Genomic DNA, 22298 nt, shown 5'->3' on the forward strand with positions numbered 1-22298 from the left:
AATTTAGTAAAAAAAGTTTGTCCGTTAAGGGCTTCTGTAGAAACATGGCGGCACAAAATGGCGACTTCCACGTAAGGGGACCCTCTGTGTATGTAAATAAAAACGTTTTATTAATAAAAACATAATGGTTTATTATTACAAAGGTCTTTATACACCCCTTATAATATAGTTTTGTAAAATATTTAGCATTCCTGTCAAGAGATCTTTTTAAAAATTACACACTGCACCTTTAAGTAAAATTTTGAGGGATCTGTACTTTACTCGAGTATTATTTTTGGGGAGTACTCATGACTTTACTCAAGTACATTTGAGAGGCAAATATTTTACTTTTTACTCCACTACATTTCTATCCATAACCGTGAGTACCCGTTACTTCTTCTGGAAAAAAAAGGAAAAAAGAAAAATCTCAGAAACCCTTGATTTGTTGTTTCCCTTTTCTCAAATGTAATTGGTTTGTGCAGGCGCCACTGATTGGGACAGCCTATCAGCTATCACCTTCAGCTTTCCGCCAAAGTCCCAATAGTCAGATTTAGATAAGAGAAGAAACAATGGACGAAACAATGGATGACGACACAGCAGGTCCATCCTGGGAACTCGTGGCTCAACCTCGCCAGACTATTTTAATTTTCTAAACAAGTTAATGATAGTTTTCGCTTTAAGTGTTTGCTGTGTTTACCAAAACAGAGCTTCATCACCGCTTACAAAAATTCAACCCCTTGAGAGCGGCAGGGATCACTGGTGATCCCGGATTATTGTTGTATAAAATTCATTACTCTTCAAAACATCACACTCTTACTTGATCTGGACAAACTCAGCATCACAAGACAGGTTTAAGACTCCAGCTTCGACATTTGACCACTGTTTGTTATTAAACTGGTATGCAGTGACATTAATTTCTTAATTTATGCCAGGAGTGCAAAATAATTAATTTGTAACGTTCGTTATTTTGAATAGAAATCATCACTCATAAAACATTCATATTTGTATTCAAATACATAAAATATACAGAATCCGCCAGGGCTATTAGTCCAATGGTGAGCATATTTGGAGAAATAATGATTAATTATCACATGTTAGTAAAATATTTAGGCTTACAGAATAAGATTTCTATTCAGTTTCCACTGAATTATGCGATCTGAAGAGCTCATAGAGCGAACGTAGTGAGATGTGTGTCTTCTCTTCCTGATTCGTGTCAGATTTGACCTCAGAGCTCTATCATTTGCTGTACAGCTGTCAATCATCTCACGTGGTTCAATGTGCACTGTGGCAGTAGTAATACAAAATTTAAAAATGTACTCTTGTACTCTTGATACTCTAGTACTTTTAAAAACAAGTACTTTTTACTTTTACTTGAGTAGACATCTGACTGCAGTACTTTTACTTGTACTTGAGTAAAATTTAGCAAGGGGTAACTGTACTCTTACTCAAGTAATGAAGCTGTGTACTCTGTCCGCCTCTGAATTTGGGCTAACGTTTTGCACTAAAAAGCCATTTAGAGATTATTTTTTGAAATTGATAAACAACAATGAACAAAGGTAAATAAAGGCCTACCTGATAAACACTGGCAATGCATAATCAAACTGTTAGCATATTTGTCTAGTACGCCAATCACTCACCAAACTTTCATTACCCATATTGTGCCTGGCTGTAGCAGTAACCAACCATAGTGATTATGGTTGGCTACCACTACAGCCATGCACAATTGAGGCAGCTTCCAGCTCCTCACATGACCCCAGAGTCAGGAATACCAAAGAGCCTCTTTATAGGGAAGCCTGGAAGCTTATCTTAACAACACATAACGTTGCAGTACGCATGAGACCATTTATTAACGAACAGATTAAAATGTAACCTGTAAGAAACTGTAAAACTGTAAAATGTAAAACTTTTACAGACTGTCCAACACTCTGAATGCCTGCAACACATGGCTGAGGTACTGCATGCAAGCCAAGTTACGTTATAGGTTTTCCAATGGTAGAATACAGTATCAAAGGTTGCCATTTCAATTAAAGTATCTCTGAATACTACAGCCACACATTAACACACACACACACACAGAGGCCGATGAGAACGTAAACGTTGGTGGCAGATTTGCATTGTGTGTTTATCGACAACAGAACAGCTTGTAGTGATAACATGGTACCAGGAGCCGGGAGGGGAAAGTCGCAGTTTGAGCAGCATCAGAATTCCAGAGGTCCGCCTATCAAGATTTCAAATCCACCCCAGCAATCCCTTCACCCCTCTTGGGAAGCCAGCAGAAAGAGAAAAGAGCAACAGGCACAAATCACAGTATTCCAAGGGAAAAAGATCAAATTTGATGATTAAGCAGAATCTTGGAGGTATTTCAGTTTTATCAAATGTTTCAACAGCACAAACCAGAATTTTTGAGATTTTTTAAAATTTATATGAACACTATAAAAATTTAAATTAAATTAAATGAGCATAATATAAATTTCCCAAATAATGCAACTGTATGAGCAGTGGGACACACATGTGACCGACTTACTGGGAACGAGCTATGTGGAACCAATTAACTTCGACAAACTTGTTAAATGCCAATGAACGCGTGAGTATAAAATGAGCGGCAGGTGCAATATCAAATCAGCTTCGAAAGCCAGCAGATCAACTGCTATTGAGAAGCTCTTTGCTTACCTAATCAGAAGTTCACTGTGTGCTGAAGTTGGTTGGCAAAAAAGCAACTCAGCGGAGACTTGTGGTTTTTCACCATCTCTACTTCTATTGAGTTTGAGTGTGTGCATTACCCTCCCCTGCGTGCTTCATCACTTCAACACCTAAAGAGTGATTTCCTAAAGAGCAAAACAAGTTGAATTTGTGTCTTTTTAAAGACAGTTATTTTCTCCTCAGATCCTCAAGGGTCATGGCCCCACAATGGAAACATGACGCCTCATTGAACGCAGCCTCAGTGTGCTGAATGCCCAAGCACGATAGACAGCGGTCATGACCATCCACAGGACTCAACAGCTTCACCCAACAGTTGTCGACCAGCCAAAAGTAGACTGAGGCCATCAACATCATGTCGTGTTGAAAGTCAGCTGCCCCTTCGGGTCCATCTACGTCAGCACCTCAGCCTGCTCCTTGTCGAGGGCTTCCTTCTATGGCCCCATTCGTTCCTCCATCCAAGCAACACAGAGGAATTCTCCGTAAGCAGCCTTGTAGCTGATTAGCCGGCCTCACAAAAGAGAAAAAAGAAGCATAAGCAGTCAACACTCTTCTGCCATTTCCTCCCCCGGTAGAGGGCTGGGTGGAGAAGACCTCATCTCTGTTCTGGTGTTTTATTTCAGCCAGTACCCACACGTCGATATTCCCTACGTTCTCCAGGTCTCCAGAGGAACACGAGAGCAACAAGCAGCCACAAACCGCTGGGCCTCCCCTTCCTCTACTGCCAGCAGGTGTCCCCCTGACCTAGCCACCCATCAGCGAAGCCAAGTGAGTGTTGCACCACACAACGACTCTATTCGTGTAGCCAAGGTGCATACACCGTTAATCCCTCTGCTCTGGCCCTGGGTGCCCGGCAACAGGTTCCCAGCCCGTCGAGTTGATTTTTAGGCACGCATTTTAGTCCGGTGCCCCCCCAAATTTTCCATCTAGTTCACTACGATGAAAGGTGCCAACACACGTACTGCCTGCAGAGATTAGCCGGGATTGCGTGCCTCTAGCCAAGATGAAATCAGGGTTTAACAACCCTTACTTCATAGTACCCAAGAAAAGCAGTGGGTTACAACCGATCTTGGATTTGCACTCATTGAACCGTGCACTTCACAGAATGCCGTTTAAAATGCTGGCGCGTAAAGGCATTTTTCAATGCATCCTTCCCCAATATTGGTTTTTAGCAATGGACCTGAAGGATGCACACTTTCAGGTCTTGATTCTTCTTCGACACAGGCAGTTTCTCTGCTTTGCATATCAGTACAAAGTCTTACCATTTGGGATGTCTCTCTCCCTTCAGCGTTGGCTTAACAACCGAGTCCCGAGAAGGGCGTGGCATAGGTACACAGTGCAGGCCGCTATCACACCAGCATGCCAACTCACCTTTGCCCCGTGGTCAGACCCAGTGTTTCTCCGAGCTGGTATTCCCCTGACACAGTTCTCCAGGCATGCTATGCAGAGATGCCTCCGCCAAAGGGTGGGGGACCACGTACAATGGGCTTGCAGTCTCAGGGTTGTAGACAGCACCCAGCTGCACTGGCACATCAACTGCCTCGAGTTGTGAGCTGTAAATCTTGCACTCGTTCGTCTCAGCAATGAGCTTTGAGGGTAAGATGTATTAATTTGCACCAACAACATTTTGACTGTTGCGTATATCAACTCCAAGGTGGGTTGCACTTCATCACCTGTCGCATCTTGCCCATCATCTCCTCCTTTGGAGTCAGAAAAACCTGATGTCTCTTCATGCTATTCACATTCCGAGGTCGCTCAATGTAGTGCAGATGCACTCTCATGAGCGGGGTGCCGGGGCGAATGGCGACTCCACCCCCGGTCTGTCCAGCTGATTTGGAAATGTTTCAACAGGGCACAGATCAATCTGTTTGCCTCCCCAGAAGACGAACCATTTTTGCCTGTTTTATTCACTAACAGATGGATCACTTACTGTGAATACACTGGCACACAGCTGGCTGTGGGGTCTGCGCAAATATGCGTTTCCCTTAGTGAGCCTTCTCGCACAGACACTGTGCAAAGTCAGAGAGGACGAAGCGAGCATAGGAACCACCAGGAACTGGTTCCCGGAACTCACACTCCTCGCGACAGTAATTCATTTACAAGTTAATTACAAGTAACATGCATTACGTAATAATATTACTTTTCGGAAGTAACGAGTAAAGCAACGCATTACTTTTTAAATATACACATAAATATTTGAGTTACTTTTTTAAAAAAGTAATGCAAGCTAGTGTTTTAGTTTAGATAAAAAAAAATTACTGAATTAAACTGAACATAGTCACATTATGCACTCTATGCGTAAATGCCTGTGTTGGAACAATTTGAGTCAGAAACTGAGATGGCAGGCCAGAGCTCAACATTTTTGTGAAATATGCACTGAATGCAGAACCTTTCAGTCATAAAAAGGCCTGAAAAAAGATGAAGCCTCATCCAAGAAAAAGTAATGCAAAATTAACTAAAAAGTAACTTAAGCATTACTTTTCATGAAAAGTAACACAATAAGTTACTTTTTTGGGAGTAAATTAATATTGTACTGCATTACTTTTAAAAGTAACTTTCCCCAACACTGGCACTGACATATTCTAAAATACATCAGTGCCCTTGATTTTGCCTCATTACACAAGTAATGTTTTTAGTAAAGCATGTTTGTTAAAACTAGTTATATTACATAATTAAACTAAGGCCTAGACCTGGCTTAAGATAATCATTGTCTGGGAAACCACCCCTATGACACTTATACGTTTTTCCAACAAGTTAATCCTTACAGATCAAATTTGAAGTGTAATTGCGTTTACTAAAAATATAAAAAGCTGAATTTTAAAACTCATAAAAGTTGTGTTCACTTGTGATTACTTTTGTAGACACAATTAATTTTGTAGATATAATCAGGCCCGGCAGCACGAGGGGGCAAAAGGGGGTATTGCCCCCTCAGATCTGATTTGTGCCCCCTCTGTTTTATTTTTGTATTCATGGTTATAATTTTCATCCTTTTGAGTTAAATAATAACTTAACCTTATCCCCATATGGGATTTAGAATGTTCAGTGACGTGACATTATTGCCAGATTCAAACATCTTTCGCATTGGTTGGCAATGAGCCAGACAGACGAGCTCAGCGCTGTCATAGATCAATGCAGTGTTTTCAACCTCATAATGTTTATTTTAGATTTCAGACATTTAAATACACATAAGCACTGGTAAAACAATAGCCTACATTTAGTTCGTAAAATACACACTGATGTCTGTGGAAGCAACAATAAAAATCTGTTCAAATAAGAAAATAAATTGGTGATAATAAATAAAAATTTGCCCACGTGTGTTATTCATATCAGACAAACACAGTGGAAGCAACTATAAAGTTTACTCTCTTGTTATAAAGGTTATAATGATACCTGTTTGAAAGACGGAGATGCCCACCTGTCAAGCAGCTATTACATAACAGAGCGAGGCCAGAGACGAACGTGCTCTTAAACAGGAAATAATATATAGAATAATTTGTGCATCTTTGAATAGGCTAACTGTAAGAATACATTTTCTTTAAATATCATTTTTGTCACATAAAGTTTTAAGAGATAATAATGTTTTATCCACTTGTATTGCTTATTTAATCTTGTGGTTAACAGCGTGTTTGGCGCATTTAGCCTACCTCAGAGTGTCACGGTAGGCAAACACACTCCTCCGTGTCTCGTGTATGGTGTTTACTCACCTGTGATGTCATGTGCTGGTTATCCCGATTCCCTTCACCTGTGTTGATTGTCTCACTCCAGCTGCTCATCTTTACATGCTCTCCATAAATACTCACTCTGCTCTCTGCCAGATCCTTGTTTTTGTTCGGTCTATGTATCGTTCTGGATTGTTTGTACAAGCGTGTGAATTGTTATTGTGTCGTCTTCGTGTTGGATGTTCCGGTCTTCATTCCTTGGATATTTCACTACAGACCTACTCCACCAACGACAACTGCAACCACCATCACCCGCTTACCACCGTAGTCCTTCGGTTACCGTCATCTGGACATTGTGTTGTTTACCTGTGTTTGTCAGCTTCTTAAAGGGACACTTCACCCATTTGCATTAATCTTTGTATAGTTAGAACCCCAGTCATGTTTTTGAATGGTCATGCATCATTTTCTCAGTTGCCGCTGAGACAGGAGAAATACAGATTTCAGTGTTGCACTTCCTTCTTTCAATGATGTAAAAATCATCATTTTGCATCATTGAAAGGAGGAAGTCCAATATCTTTGTTGAGGGGGTGAGACTACAAACACCCCTTTTCTCGGTCAAATAGGCACCAAATTCAAAATGTATGTTACATTTTGACTACAAATATGACACACTTTCAATAAAGATTAATGTTTCTACGGGTGAAATGATCCTTTAATAAACCTGTGTTGACATTTTTCCTGCCTCTGCTTCCAGCGTATTTACTATCGTCACACAGAGTTTATTTCAGTAATATTGCTGTTTTCCCGGAAATAATAATACAATTTACATGTCAATACTGCTTCCTTCTGTTTATTAATTTCATTATGCTGTTATGTTAAGTTATAGCCTATGTGGATATTTATTGCCATATGAGACGTCCATTGCCGTTATATAAATACTCTCGTCTAATATTCAAGTTTTGAGAAATAATGTAGTTAGGATATTTATTGCAGACGTTTATTGCCTTTGAATACTCTCTATAACATGGAAATCACATAGGACATATAGGCTATATAATGTGGTATACTGCACAGTTACCCTGCTAATTTAAATTTATATGTGGAGATAAATAAACCTTTGCAAATCTGCTGATTTAATCCATTCATGTCATGACCAAAGGCTAGAGATTTTAAACATCCTTAATTCAAATTTACTAGTCTATCAAATAATATCTTATGATCTAGCATCATTAGTGAGTTTCTGGTTACCTGTGCTGTGCAGTTGCATATGGAGTGTTTTATGGACCGCTGCATTTAAAAATATGTCTATTCAAAGCGAGATCTCAATGTATCAATGATGGTATAAAGTTAAGCCCCCTCAACAATTTCACATGCCACCTCAGTCATTTCATCCTGCAGCCGGGCCTGGATATAATAATACATTTTGTGTTAATACATAGTTTTGATGAGTTTACTATTATATTATAATGTAAAAACTATAAATAAAGTAAGTGATTCCAAACTTAAGCTGTAGAAACCAGCTGGCTGTATGTTAGCCCTTATTGAATAATCTTTCCCAGTGTTCAGTCTGACTTGATTAGCACAGATTATTATTATACAAAGCGAAAAATTACTATTTCACAACATTGACTTTATTAGAAATCTTGAGAAGACAATACGTCACATAAAATAAAATTAAACCACAGCAATAAAAATAATAGAAAATGAGAAAAAAAGTCAAATGATTATATCAATTAAATGAATGCATAATATGGACAAGAAAATCATATATTAGATAATACAAAGACAAACTCTTTGCATTCAAAGTTGGAATTTTAATCCCCGCAAGTAAACACAACCACATGATACAGTATATGCATGTTCAAAGGCATTATTTTTCAGTAATAAAACAAAGGTTCCAAAAACTGCCTGACTGTATGGTTCCATAAAGAACTTTAAACATCCCCATAACCTTTCTGTTACACAAAGGTTCTTTGAGTGGTAAAGTGTTAACAATAAAAAATAATAATAAATGGAACTTTTAAGGAATTTTGACTATACATCACTGCGAAAAACATTATAAGAACCTTAATTGTTAAAGTGTAATCTCAAATATGCCTGCTACTTGAAGTCATCTGTGCTTTGACCAGGGTCTGATTCCTCGGTTCCACCTTTAAGTACAAAAAACACAATTATTATTTTATAAACAATTTTATAAACTATTTTGAATCTGTATTAATTCAGCATGTAAAAAGATTAACAACTTTTTTTCACATCCTATTTTTGGGGATTTTCGCCTGGATTTGGCCTACCCAATTTCAAAAGCTTCCCATACCCACATGCAGAGGTTTACATACAAAAGTTTGGTATCATTTGACAGGAAACCCTTTGAAATTACATAAACCACTGTTGAAAGTGCTAAACATGGTTGTATGTGATATCAGTCCTCTAATAAACACAAAAATAAATAGGCGCTTTTTGATGTTTTTTTTCTAAAGTTTTTATTTGAAAGTGTATAACTCTGGCCCTGAGTGACTCAGCTACCTGCAGATAGTTTTGTTTGATTCCAGCAATTGTCAGCTTACAGAGGAAAAAGGAATTTTTTCTCTATCATAATCTATGCAAAAGTTATTTTACTCCAACTGAAGGGAGGAATAATACCCTTTTTGTATACAATTTCTGCCTAAAAACATTTGAAGTGTCCCCATAACCACATACAGTGGAATAAATGCAATTTCTTTATATCATTTTAAAGAAAACCCTTTGAAGTTACATAAAAAGCTGCTGTTTGTGACAAATATTGTTGTTTTTCATATGATGAAACACCAAATTGTCTTTGATAGTGTATAAAATATGTGAATATTAAATTATATAAAAAATTATGGGGGGGTGATAGTGTAAATTAAGTGTAAACTACTTTCTTACAGTAAAAGATGTGTCAAAGTGATGCATATCTGCAGAAAGTAGAGACTCTAAGCTTCCAAACAGTATCTCATATGTGTTACTGGGGTCCACGGCGGACCATTAAAGATTAAAATAATATTTTATATTAAGTCAAATTACGAAATTTTGGACCCGGGACAGGGTCCTCAGGGTTTAAGAGGTTTTAATGACATCGAAATTTCACCTCAGAGCGATGAAGTTTCACCCAATTGCCTAGTCTCATACACAGTACTTCTAGATAGGATCACTTGGTCCACAAAATACATCAGACTAGCCAGAAAAATAATTTCCACCACTAAAGATAGCTTTATTAGCACTCTTCCAGACCTGTCCCAAATGAAACATGTAGCAGATAACCGTGAAAATCTGGATATTGTCATAGAAAACCTAAACAAAATTTGTTCTAGCACGCTGGATCCCATTGCTCCGATTCGAAAAAAGAGAATCAAAGAAAAAATGCCAGCTCCATGGTATGACCATCACACCGCAGCCCTTAAAAAGGCAGCTAGAAAAATGGAACGAAACTACCGAAGCACAAAGTTAGAGGTATGGCGTGCTGCATGGAAAGAGAGTGTTCAACACTACAGACATGCTATAAAAAACGCCAGATCTACCTATCTCAGCAAGCTTATTAAAGAAAATCATAATAACCCTCGTTTCCTCTTTAGCACAGTTGCGAAACTGATTAGAAACAAAGAACAAACAGAAACCAAAAGCAAACTCCAACACAATAGTAACGACTTCATGAACTTCTTTACTAACAAAATTACCGTTATTAGGGAAAACAAAAGAGGTATTCCCTGTAGTGTTAGACCCAGTACTAAATATCTTTAACTCATCGCTAGAATTAGGATACGTTCCAACAGCTTTCAAACTAGCAGTTATTAGACCACTCATTACAAAACCACACCTTGACCAGGGAGATCTTAAGAACTTTAGACCAATCTCAAATCTCCCTTTTCTTTCTTAGTGAATAATAATACATATGAAAAGTTCCAATTAGGATTCAGGCCCCACCATAGCACAGAGACAGCGCTGCTTAGAGTTACAAATGACGTCCTATTAACATCTGATCGTGGTGAAATCTCAATCCTTATATTACTTGACCTTAGTGCAGCCTTTGACACAATAGATCACAGAATCCTACTCAATAGACTAGAAAACTATGTTGGCATCAGTGGTCAGGCGTATCTAACCAATCGCTATCACTTTGCTAATGTTAATAAGGAAGAGTCATATCACTCCCCGGTAAAATACGGTGTACCACTGGGATCAGTTATAGGTCCTATCCTGTTCTCGTTATATATGTTACCTCTTGGAGACATTATCAGGAAACATAACATACGTTTTCACTGCTATGCGGACGATACCCAGCTTTACATCTCATCACATCCTAGCGAAACCAACCAGTTTTCTAAGCTAAAAGACTGCATTAGCGATATTAGGGACTGGATGGCACTTAACTTCATTATGCTAAACTCCAATAAGACAGAGATATTTATTATCGAACAGAATCGCTCCAAACGTAATATGTCAGTTTACAAGTTGCCCATAGATGGCAACCTGAGTCGCCTGTTTCGCCTGGTTCACCTGAGTCGCCTGTTTCGCCTGGTTCACCTGAGTCGCCTAGTTCACCCGGTTCACCCGAGTCACCTGCACTTCCTGTTTCGGTTGGAAAGTCTGAATCTGAGTCTCCTGAGCTTCTTGTCCCGAGCAAGTCTGCTGAGCATAAGTCTCCGTCTGCCCCACGATCCTGGTCAACGTCTCCCCCACGATCCTGGCCACGTCTGCCCCACGGCCCTTGCCACGTCTGCCCCTGGGCCCTGGCCCGTCCTTGCCCCACGGCCCTGGCCCGTCCTTGCCCCACGGCCCTGGTCCGTCCTTGCCCCATGGCATATTTGCTAATTATTTTATTAAATTATAATGATTATGTAGGATATCAATACATTTACAGCAATTAAAAGCCTGTTATTTTTACTTCCATGACTGAAGAAAACGGCCTTTAAAGCTTTAAATCCAAAAAAATTATAATTTCAATACCAATAAAAACAACAAATTTTTTTTACATTAATCTTAAACTGGTGGTCTTCTTCCTCCGCTTAGTTTTTCAGTTTATAAATTTTGCTTTCTAAATAGGGATTAGGCATGGCGCCAGGCGCAACTTGCTTTTAAAGGGGATGAGAGCTGAGACTCTCATTGGTTTATTGCAAGTTACGCCCCAAAACACTCCCTATGTGTAAAATATGAACAACCCTTTTAGGCCGTGCGCTTGGTGCATAAACTATTTTTCCTGTCAATAAATTAGCAAAAGTGGGTTCAGAAATGAACAGAATCGCTCCAAACGTAATATGTCAGTTTACAAGTTGCCCATAGATGGCAACCTGAGTCGCCTGTTTCGCCTGGTTCACCTGAGTCGCCTGGTTCACCTGAGTCGCCTAGTTCACCCGGTTCACCCGAGTCACCTGCACTTCCTGTTTTGGTTGGAAAGTCTGAATCTGAGTCCCCTGAGCTTCTTGTCCCGACCAAGTCTGCTGAGCCTAAGTCTCCGTCTGCCCCACGATCCTGGTCAACGTCTCCCCCACGATCCTGGCCACGTCTGCCCCACGGCCCTGGCCCGTCCTTGCCCCACGGCCCTGGCCCGTCCTTGCCCCACGGCCCTGGTCCGTCCTTGCCCCATGGCATATTTGCTAATTATTTTATTAAATTATAATGATTATGTAGGATATCAATACATTTACAGCAATTAAAAGCCTGTTATTTTTACTTCCATGACTGAAGAAAACGGCCTTTAAAGCTTTAAATCCAAAAAAATTATAATTTCAATACAAATAAAAACAACACATTTTTTTTACATTAATCTTAAAGTGGTGGTCTTCTTCCTCCGCTTAGTTTTTCAGTTTATAAATTTTGCTTTCTAAATAGAGATTAGGCATGGTGCCAGGCGCAACTTGTGCAATAAACCAATGAGAGTCTCAGCTCTCATCCCCTTTAAAAGCGTTACACCCAAAACACTCCCTATGTGTAAAATATGAACAACCCTTTTAGGCCGTGCGCTTGGTGCATAAACTATTTTTCCTGTCAATAAATTAGCAAAAGTGGGTTCGGAAATGAACAGAATCGCTCCAAACGTAATATGTCAGTTTACAAGTTGCCCATAGATGGCAACCTGAGTCGCCTGTTTCGCCTGGTTCACCTGAGTCTCCTAGTTCACCCGGTTCACCCGAGTCACCTGCAGTTCCTGTTTCGGTTGGAAAGTCTGAATCTGAGTCCCCTGAGCTTCTTGTCCCGACCAAGTCTGCTGAGCCTAAGTCTCCGTCTGCCCCACGATCCTAGTCAACGTCTCCCCCACGATCCTGGCCACGTCTGCCCCACGGCCCTGGCCCGTCCTTGCCCCACGGCCCTGGCCCGTCCTTGCCCCACGGCATATTTGCTAATTATTTTATTAAATTATAATGATTATGTAGGATATCAATACATTTACAGCAATTAAAAGCCTGTTATTTTTACTTCCATGACTGAAGAAAACGGCCTTTAAAGGTTTAAATCCAAAAAAATTATAATTTCAATACGAATAAAAACAACAAATTTTTTTACATTAATCTTAAACTGGTGGTCTTCTTCCTCCGCTTAGTTTTTCAGTTTATAAATTTTGCTTTCTAAATAGGGATTAGGCATGGCGCCAGGCGCAACTTGCTTTTAAAGGGGATGAGAGCTGAGACTCTCATTGGTTTATTGCACGTTACGCCCAAAACACTCCCTATGTGTAAAATATGAACAACCCTTTTAGGCCGTGCGCTTGGTGCATAAACTATTTTTCCTGTCAATAAATTAGCAAAAGTGGGTTCGGAAATGCCCGTTTAGATCATGAGCTTTAGACAATGCGCTTAGATCGTTAACATAGGGCCCAATGAGTTCACTGTACTCCCAAGGCCTCCACAGTAACCAGATCTCAATCCAATAGAGCACCTTTGGGATGCAGTGTAACAAGAAATTTGCATCATGGATGTGCAACCGACAAATCTGCAGCAACTGCATGATGCCATCATGTTAATATAGACCAAAATCTCTGAGCAATGTTTCCAACACCTTGTTGAATCTAAAGAGGGTCCAACCCAGTACTTGGAAGGTGTACCAAAAAAGTGGCCGGTGAGTTTATATGTTTCCTTTAGGGGGAACTTTTATTGTTGTGCGTGAAAGATAGTTTGAGTGTGTTTGGCATGAATAAACACTTGGTGTGCTTAGAATAAAGTTTGAGAAGCTGTACAGTTGTGTGAGTAACTGAACTTATTTAGAATAATACAGACTACACCCCAAAAAAGCAAAGGTTCTTAAAGGAGAAAAGCACTATTGTTCAGTAAGAGGATAAAAACAGAATTAAAAAAAGATCACAAATAACTTAATTTTGTATGTGTTTCAACAAAAAAACTAGCATTATAAGGACACCTCATGAAACATAAAGGGCTCATGACTGTTATACATAATTTTATTAAGTAAATAATAATATATCATAGACCACATACTATAGAAAGGCTGTGAGTTTTCCTCCTTTATATCTTCCACACTTTTGGCTTCCTCGATTGCCAATCACGTGCCAGATTTCTGAGCTTCAGGTTTACTTTTAAAGTAACTAGTTACTTCATCAGTAATTTCACTAATGAAGCTTTCACTGTCAAGTCTGTAAGAAAAAGAAAGTAGAAATAAACATGAAACCATTTGAAACGTCAAACCATTTAAAGTTATAAATATTAACATTAGTATTCAATTGTTAACTTTATGTAATTATTTGATTAAGTTTATTGCATTTTAGACATTTATTGTAAGCATTTTTTCATGTTTACTTGAAACTTATAAATATTAGAAGGTTCCTGGTATTTATTTTATAATTCAGTAACTATTTCAACCAGTATGCTATGTTATGCATTTCATTGGTGGTTTATTTGATACCAGTGTATAGTAGTAATTTAGTTACTCATGACCCATTGCTGTAACTGAATTATATAGCACTCTCTAAATGCGTCAGGTATCTTTACATTTGTGACTTGTTACTGTAAGTAGAAAAAAAAAACATGGTACGCAGCAACTCTACACAGCTACTTTCACAGACAATGACTGTTTCAGTTTACAGTATTCCCAAGCAGAAGCACTTTTACATATTTTATATGGCATTTAATAAAAACATACAATTCTGTGGCATGTGAAAAGGCATCAGGGCTACTGTCCCTCCCACTTTTGTTTGTCAATTACACACACATGCTCTTCAGCTCAGCAAATAAATAAATTTATAAAAAATAGGACTGTATCATTTGTACAGGTATTTGCACAGTGTTTAGGCACCTTGATTCATTATGTGTAACAATTACATGTGTAAACAATATTATTTCAGATAAACCTCATATAAAAAAACAGCTAAAACAACATTCTTTAGTTCATAGTATGTTACTTACACAAAACCTTTAGACAAGCAGATTTAGACTGATGGACTCATTGTAAGAGTGTGCAAAAAAATAGTATTTCACATTTATTTCTTTTAACAAAGAGGTATATGATGCATTCTTGTGTAAGCACAACGAAAGATATTCACTTACTTTAGGTAACAGCTTGATGTTTCGAGCACTTCAATGAGCTGCTTCTTTGAGTCTCCTATACTATTTTTCCTTAGATCAAGTTCCTTTAATGATGACACTGCTTTTGTTGCAGCCAGCAAACCAACATCTTTAATTTTACAATTGTTTAGGCTAGAAAGAAACAAACCAAGAGAGAAGTAAACTTATATGAATAAAGAGTCTTGATTTAAAGTGTTCAGGACTGCGTTTACCAAAAGCATCATAAGCCTAATGTTGCATACACACTAAATGTGAAGCATTGCGTTCCTAGATTACTCGTCTTTCGCGGCAATTGCACGGCCCAATTTGTGTCATTCGCATGGCCCTGCACAAGTTCACATCTATTTCTGTCTTTGCATCGACTTTGTATGTAATCTACTCGTGCAAGTTGTTGAATTCGCGTTTGGTGTGTACTTACTGTAGTAGATCATAAAGTTAATAACTAGTTAAAGGGATAGTTCACCCAAAAATGAAAATTCTGTCTTCATTTACTCACCCTCATTTTGTTACAAACCTGTATACATTTCTTTGTTCTGATGAACACAAAGGAAGATATTTTGAGAAATGTTTATAACCAAACCGTTCATGTACCCCATTTACTTCCCAAGTATTCTTTTTTCCTATTATGGAAGTGAATGGGGTACACGAACGGTTTGGTTACAAACGTTTCTCAAAATGTCTTTCATTGTGTTCAGAACAAAAAATTTAAACAGGTTAGTAACAAAATGAGGGTGAGTAAATGATGACAGAATTTGTATTTTTGTGTGAACTATCCCTTTAATAATAATTAGTAGATCGTAAAAACAATCATATGAATCGTCTTAAACATACGGGTCATTTGCATAATGTCTGGAAAAGCACATTAATAAACAACAAACATTTATAAATTTGTTTATAGAGAACGTCTCGGTTACGGATGTAACCCTCGTTCCCTGAAGGAGGGAACGGAGACGTCACGTCGTGACCGACGAATTGGGAACTCGCTTAGAGAGACCAATCTGCTTCGTATACTACTAAAACGCCAATGAACTTGGCATTGAGATATTTGCATAATGCTGGCGCCGCCCCGCCAGGTGCCTTTATAAGCAGCAGGTGCAAATAGGGAAAATAGCTTCTTTTCGCTGAGAAAGCCGGAAAGTGTGACCGGCCTTAACAGCAGGTGGCAGCACCTGTGGCGACGGGACGTGACGTCTCCGTTCCCTCCTTCAGGGAACGAGGGTTACATCCGTAACCGAGACGTTCCCTTTCAGTCGGTCACTACGACGTCACGTCGTGACCGACGAATTGGGAATCCCTATCAAAACGCCACTAGGGGCTGACCTCTTCCAGTGTCTGCGTAAAGCCCTCCGGTTCCACTTAAGGAGGAGGAGAATTAGGTTTTAAGGCAGAAGGCCGGGCACTAGATGTTCCTTTAACCCCACAGAAGTGCCAGCAACTGGGAAGCGCCCTACCTGAGCGGGATAGGAACGCTGCGGAAGCCACCACCCGTCTTAAGGGTTAATGGTGGGCGAAAGTCAACCGTAGTTGAGGTAAAAATGACAGCCGTGGCTGTGTAAGCAAAGCAGTGCTCTGCTAAGGGAAACGTGGGCTAGTAGGATTAACCCCACGGAAAATACTCACAAAGGAACCCGGTGGGACACAATGTGGAGCCCGAGCCAACACGTAGGTTCGCGAGGATGCAGCTAGTGAAGGCTGACAGCCAATGCTCCGCAACAAAGGCTGCCAAGGCAGCGGAGGAAGAACAATTCAAACCATTACGCATTTTTGTTCTGAAGGCCTTCCATACTGACACAGTTATGAAGCATCAGATGGAGGCTGCAAGCCGACCTGTGAGACTGTTCTCCGTGCTCCCCCTGGTGAGGAAAGAACACGAGAGGATACAGGCTCAATACGAACACTGTAAAATCTAATGAACGTATTAGGTGTCGCCCAACCAGCAGCTCTACAGATGTCTGTTAGCGAGGAACCACGAGCTAGAGCCCAAGATGAGGCAACGCTCCGTGTGGAGTGCGCTCCCAAATTAAAGGGGCAAGGAATACCCTGAAGATTATAAGCCAGGGCGATAGTATCAATTATCCAATGAGACATCCTCTGCTTAGTGACAGCTTTCCCTTTCTGCTGGCCACCATAACAAACAAAGAGCTGGTCTGAGGTCCTGAGGCTTTGCGTGCGAACCACGTAGAGTCGCAGTGCGCGTACGGGGCACAACAAAGCCATGGTTGGGTCTGCGTCCTCCGGGGGGCAGCGCTTGCAAGCTCACCACCTTATCTCTGAAGGGAGTGGTGGGAACTTTGGGCACGTAGCCTGGTCTGGGTCTCAGTGAGACAGCAGGACCAAGCTAAAAGCACGAATCGTCAACAGAGAATGCATGTAAATCCCCTACTCTTCTTCATGGAGGCCAATGCTATCAGGGTCAGAGTTTTCATTGATAAAAACCTCAGACTCGTAGACTGCAAAGGCTCAAAAGGGAGACCTGAAGGCTTCAGCACCATGGACAGGTCTCAGGAGGAAAGAGGGAGGGCGCGAGGGGTTTAGCCTGCGAGCGCCTCTTAAATGTAATAATTAAATCATGCTGGCCAACTGATCTGCCGTTGATAAGAGAGTGATGAGCAGAAATAGCGGCGATATCAACTTTAATGGCGGAGGGACAGCCTACCATCTAACCTATGTTAAAGATATAAAAGCACAATGTTAATGGGCATTCTCTGGGGTCCTCGCGTTGCGAAGAGCACCGGGTGACGAGAAAGGTTTCTTTAAGCGCGTAAGCCCGTCTTGTGGACGGTGCTCGAACCGCGTCGATGGTGTTAGATACCGTTTGCGATAAATCACCTAAACCTTGCGCGCGCTCAACGACCATACATGGAAATCCCACAGGTCGGGGCGCGGGTGCCATAATGTGCCCCTTCCTTGAGAAAGAAAGTCTTTCCTCAGGGGAAATCGTCAGGGAGGGGCTGTCGCGAGGAGCATTAACTCTGAAACCCAATCCAGTACGGGGCGACTAATAAAAGGCTCTCCTCGTCCTGCCTGACTTTGCACAGTGTCTGCGCAATAAAGCTCACTGGAAGGAATGCGTATTTACGCACCCCCCGCGGCCAGCTGTGTGCCAACGCATCCACGCCGAGGCTGCCCTCGGTTAGTGAATAAAATAGGCGACAGTGGGTATCGTCCGGCGACGCAAACAGATCTATCTACGCACAACCGAACTTCTTCCAAATTAGCTGGACCGTCTGGAGGTGGAGTCGCCATTCGCCGGGGGCGCAGCTCGGGAAGCGCGTCCGCTGTATTGAGCGAACCCGGGATGTAAATGGCACGAAGGGACCTCAGATGCTTCTGACTCCAAAGGAGGAGATGACGAGCGAGATGCGACAGGTGACGAGAGCGCAAAACCGCCTTAACGGTAAATAACGCAACAGTCGCAATGTTATTGGTGTCGGCTAATACATCCTTCCCTCGCATCTCCATAGCGGAGCGTACAAGTCCCAGATATACAGCGCACCGCTCGCGGCAGTTGGGGTGCTATGCACACCCCTGAGACTGCAAGCCCGTCATACGTGGCTGATCATCCCGTGCTGAGGGCATTGCAATATACAGAATGCCAGGAGACCCCTCAGGGGCATATCTTCTATCGGAAATGCCGGGTCTACCACAGGGAAAAATTTAAATGACACGCAGGTGCAATGTTTACACGGTGTATGTCGGTGTGCCACGCTCTCCTCGAGACTCGATCGTAAGCCAATGCTGAAGCGGTCTCATATGAAGCAGCTCGGGCGGCGTCACAGCCGCAGCATGCTGTCATATGTCCAGGAGCTTCTGAAATTGTTTCAGAGGGACCGCGTACTTCCCTCGAATTAAACCGAGGCAAGTCAGAACTGACTGGTTGCGCGCTCTTGTTAAACACGCCAATTAGTCGATCGAGTCTTATTTCCATACTGAGAAAAAGGATCCTCTGCACGGGGCAAAGTTGCTCTTTCCCAGACGACCTGAAGACTTAAACGAGCGAGATGCCGAAGCATTAACTCTCTGTGTTCGCGCACGTCTGCCAAGAACGGGCTATTATAAGTCGACGTAGAAAAAAGCAGAATGCGAACAACGCTCTCTCTCTGACATCTTAATGCCGTGACTACACATGGAGACACGGAGAGAGAGAGAGACAGCTCGAATGGTGTACTTAGTATTAATATGCCCACCCCACGACGCAGAGCGAAAAAACGGTCTAAAGCGAGGGGAGATGGACACATAAGTACATGTCTTACAGGTCTAAGGCTGCAAACCGATCTGAATATTGAAATACGAGCCTCGGCGTTATCATCCAAAAAGAACACCTTCGTAGAGCCGGTGCGTAAATCAAATCGATCGTAACCCGCCGCGTATTTTGGGTACTATGAGATAAAGGCTGGAAAAACCCTATCATCATCATCATCTCGGTAAGAGGGACCGGCTCGAACATCCTTCGCCAACAGGATATCGATTTTTGCACGCAGTACATGTGCATCGGACGCTTTCACTACAGTGAAACGAAAGCCCGAATTTTGGGGTGTGCCGGATTCGTAACCGAGGCGGATCGTGCGTAAAACCCAACGAAACGGGCTGGGAACTGAAGCCAAGCACCCAGGCACCGTACGAGGAGAAATAACGACACTACCGAAGTACCCGCGGTGGGGCAGCGAAGCGAGACAGGTGGGACTGCCGGTGCGTCTGCTGTGACAGCATAAACATCTACAGTATGTGTGTGTGACACTGACCTGAGCCCGCTGAGGGTAACGGTCATCTGGTCTCCTCTACGGAGAGCGCAGACTCCGATGAGGGTGCTGGTGGTCCGGTCTCCTCAGCGGAGAGCTCGGACTCCTCAGGTCACCCGCTGGCGATAGAGGAGAGGTAGGGGAGCTGGTGTGTACCCGCTCACGGCTCTCTCGATCCTCCGGAGACCTAGAGAGGGAAGAGGAATGCACTCTTATGTGTGGTTAAGTGGGTACCGGCGAAACAGCCGGTGGAACATATGCAAACCAAGGATTTTCCACCCGACCCTCTATCGGGGGAAGGAGCTCCATCTCCTGAAGAGTGATCCTCTGCCAATCCGGGTCGCCCTTCACTGGCCACTTAAACTCCCGAATTTCACGGGAAGCGGCTAAGCGGGCGGGGCGAGCTGCTGACGACCGGTTCCCCTGCGCTGCCGAGATGGGGTCCGAGGAGGGGAACGGAGGTGGTCGCCGCAGGACGCCGACGGCGAGAGGCAGACTGAGGAGCCGGCGTGGTGGACCAAGGGCAGCTCTCTTCCGCCGGGGCATGACCTAGGAGATCGCCTCAGTCTGCGCAGCGGAGCTGTACGACTCCCCTGGCTCGCCGAAGAGGCCGGTCTGTGAGACAGGAGCATTCAAGTTGTTCTCGTCTGCGTCCGTCATGTCAGCCAGACACAGCCAAAGGTGGCGATCTTGAACCACTGTGGTGGACATCGCACGACTGAAGGTCGCGGGCTCCCTCGTAAATCCTTGTGAGCCTGCAGCAACGTTATTGCGTGCAGGGCCGAAGCCGCCTCTCCGGCATGCCTGATGGGCAGCGTCCGTGACCGGACGACTGTCTACAAACACGGGAGGGAAGGGTTGGGTGGTCCCTCCAGGAACGCATCCCGCTCCACTGAAGGGGTCCCCGCCCTTAGCGGCTCCGTTGGTGAGGGAGGTGAGGGGTGAAGCTGAACGGCCGGACGGCCGCAAATCACGTCAGCTCTTCGTGCCGTCGGGAAAGAAAGGCACAGGAGGAGAGGACCGAGAGGCCCGAGCAGCTCCGAAGTACCAATCATGTGGGCGGGACGGTTCGGGCGGAGAGGGGTTAACCTTTCCAACTCTACCGTCTCCGCCGCTCGCGGGCACGGCCGCCATCTCCGGAACGACTCTGCCTCGGAGGAAAAAATGGACACCCCTCTGATGCTGCAGAAGTGACGGGACCAGAAGGAGGTCCAATGGATTCGGCAGACATCGTAGAACACGACTCTGCAGTCTCCACCGGAGCCTCAACCGGCTGAGGATGAGAAGGCCGGTAGGTGGAGGACGCATCCTCCGTCCTACCCAGCGTAGTGACGCGAAGGGCGCCCTGCGAGCGCTTGACAGCCGCACCATGGCGGCGTCAGCACTGCAAAGGCGCGGACAGCGTTCCCGTAGAAACGACAGTCGTCTCCGCAATCCAAGAGGGTTATGCTCTCACAGAGAGAACAGAAACTCTCCACGAACGCAGCCCCGGAGTGCTCGATGCCTGAGCACGAAGACAGCGCTCGTGACCGTCACTGGAACCCTTATACTTCTCGCATCCAAGATCGCACGGCGAAAAGCTATCCTGAAAAGGACGCTGATCTCCGCATATACGAGAGAGTGGCTGCCTTTAACAAGGCACAAAGCTCTCTCGTATCACTCTTTTAGGGAAATTCACTCAGATGCTTAGTTGATGAGCGCACAGGAAGGCAACGCACACACTAAACTCAAAACAATAAACAGATGTAGAGCCGTGGAATAAGCGAAGCGTCCGCTGTGATACTGCTAGTTCAACCAACTTCAGCAATCAAATCCCAACAGAGTAAAGTAGCTTCTCAGTAGCAGATAAAGCCGGCTTTCGAAGCGAAAAAGCTATTTTCCCTATTTGCACCTGCTGCTTATAAAGGCACCTGGCGGGGCGGCGCCAGCATTATGCAAATATCTCAATGCCAAGTTCATTGGCGTTTTAGTAGTATACGAAGCAGATTGGTCTCTCTAAGCGAGTTCCCAATTCGTCGGTCACGACGTGACGTCGTAGTGACCGACTGAAAGGGAACACTCTTCAGTGCTCAGATCCATTGTTATCGGGAAACGTAGTCCAGGTAAATTTAGCCATTTTGACCATTCAGATACCAAACATGTTTTTTTAATTTCTTGTATTTTAATGTTACTCACCCCAACTTCTCTAGCCTGCAGCGTGAACTCTTCAGTAAATCACATAAGTGCTTAAGTCCTTCATCTTTTAGATCATTTCCACTGAGGTTCAGCTCTCTCAGGTATGAAAGGTTTGAACACAGAGCTGCAGTCAGGATTTCACACAGTTCCTCTGTAATACTGCATTTACTAAGACTGCAGTGAAAGAGAAAATAAATTGGGTCTATATCTTATAGAGACCTAGAAGCAAATGTCTGTAAACATGAAAACAATAAGCATACAAAATATTTTGTGGCTCAATGGATGTCAGATAAACCAACCATTGGCTATGTATACTGTGTTGGACTTGATGAGACTATTTCCAGTGCACTTATGTATTGCTGTTCTTTTGTTGCTATAATTGCTTCTATTGTTTACCTCATTTGTAATTCACTTTGGACAAAAGCGTCTGCTAAATGACTAAATGTAAATGTAGATAAATCATGAACTTTAAAAATCAGTAGAACCTAGAAGGGTTCCACTAGTATGAGAAACCTCTATAACAG

General features: G+C 42.7%; 1 protein-coding gene across 1 annotated transcript in view; it reads right to left on the reverse strand.

The window, feature by feature from the left end:
- Positions 1 to 7950: 7950 nt before the first annotated feature.
- Positions 7951 to 22298, reverse strand: part of LOC135718251 (NACHT, LRR and PYD domains-containing protein 12-like) — a 103690-nt gene continuing 89342 nt past the window's right edge. The window contains exons 19-22 of the mRNA XM_065240549.1: positions 21775 to 21948; positions 14843 to 14992; positions 13778 to 13932; positions 7951 to 8485 (exon numbers count right to left, since the gene is read on the reverse strand). Coding sequence (XP_065096621.1) covers positions 13842 to 13932; positions 14843 to 14992; positions 21775 to 21948 — 415 coding nt within the window. The 3' untranslated portion in view covers positions 7951 to 8485; positions 13778 to 13841. The remainder of the gene's footprint in view (positions 8486 to 13777; positions 13933 to 14842; positions 14993 to 21774; positions 21949 to 22298) is intronic.

The sequence above is a fragment of the Paramisgurnus dabryanus genome, chromosome 10 (assembly GCF_030506205.2).
Source record: "Paramisgurnus dabryanus chromosome 10, PD_genome_1.1, whole genome shotgun sequence".
Classification (NCBI taxonomy): Eukaryota; Metazoa; Chordata; class Actinopteri; order Cypriniformes; family Cobitidae; genus Paramisgurnus; species Paramisgurnus dabryanus.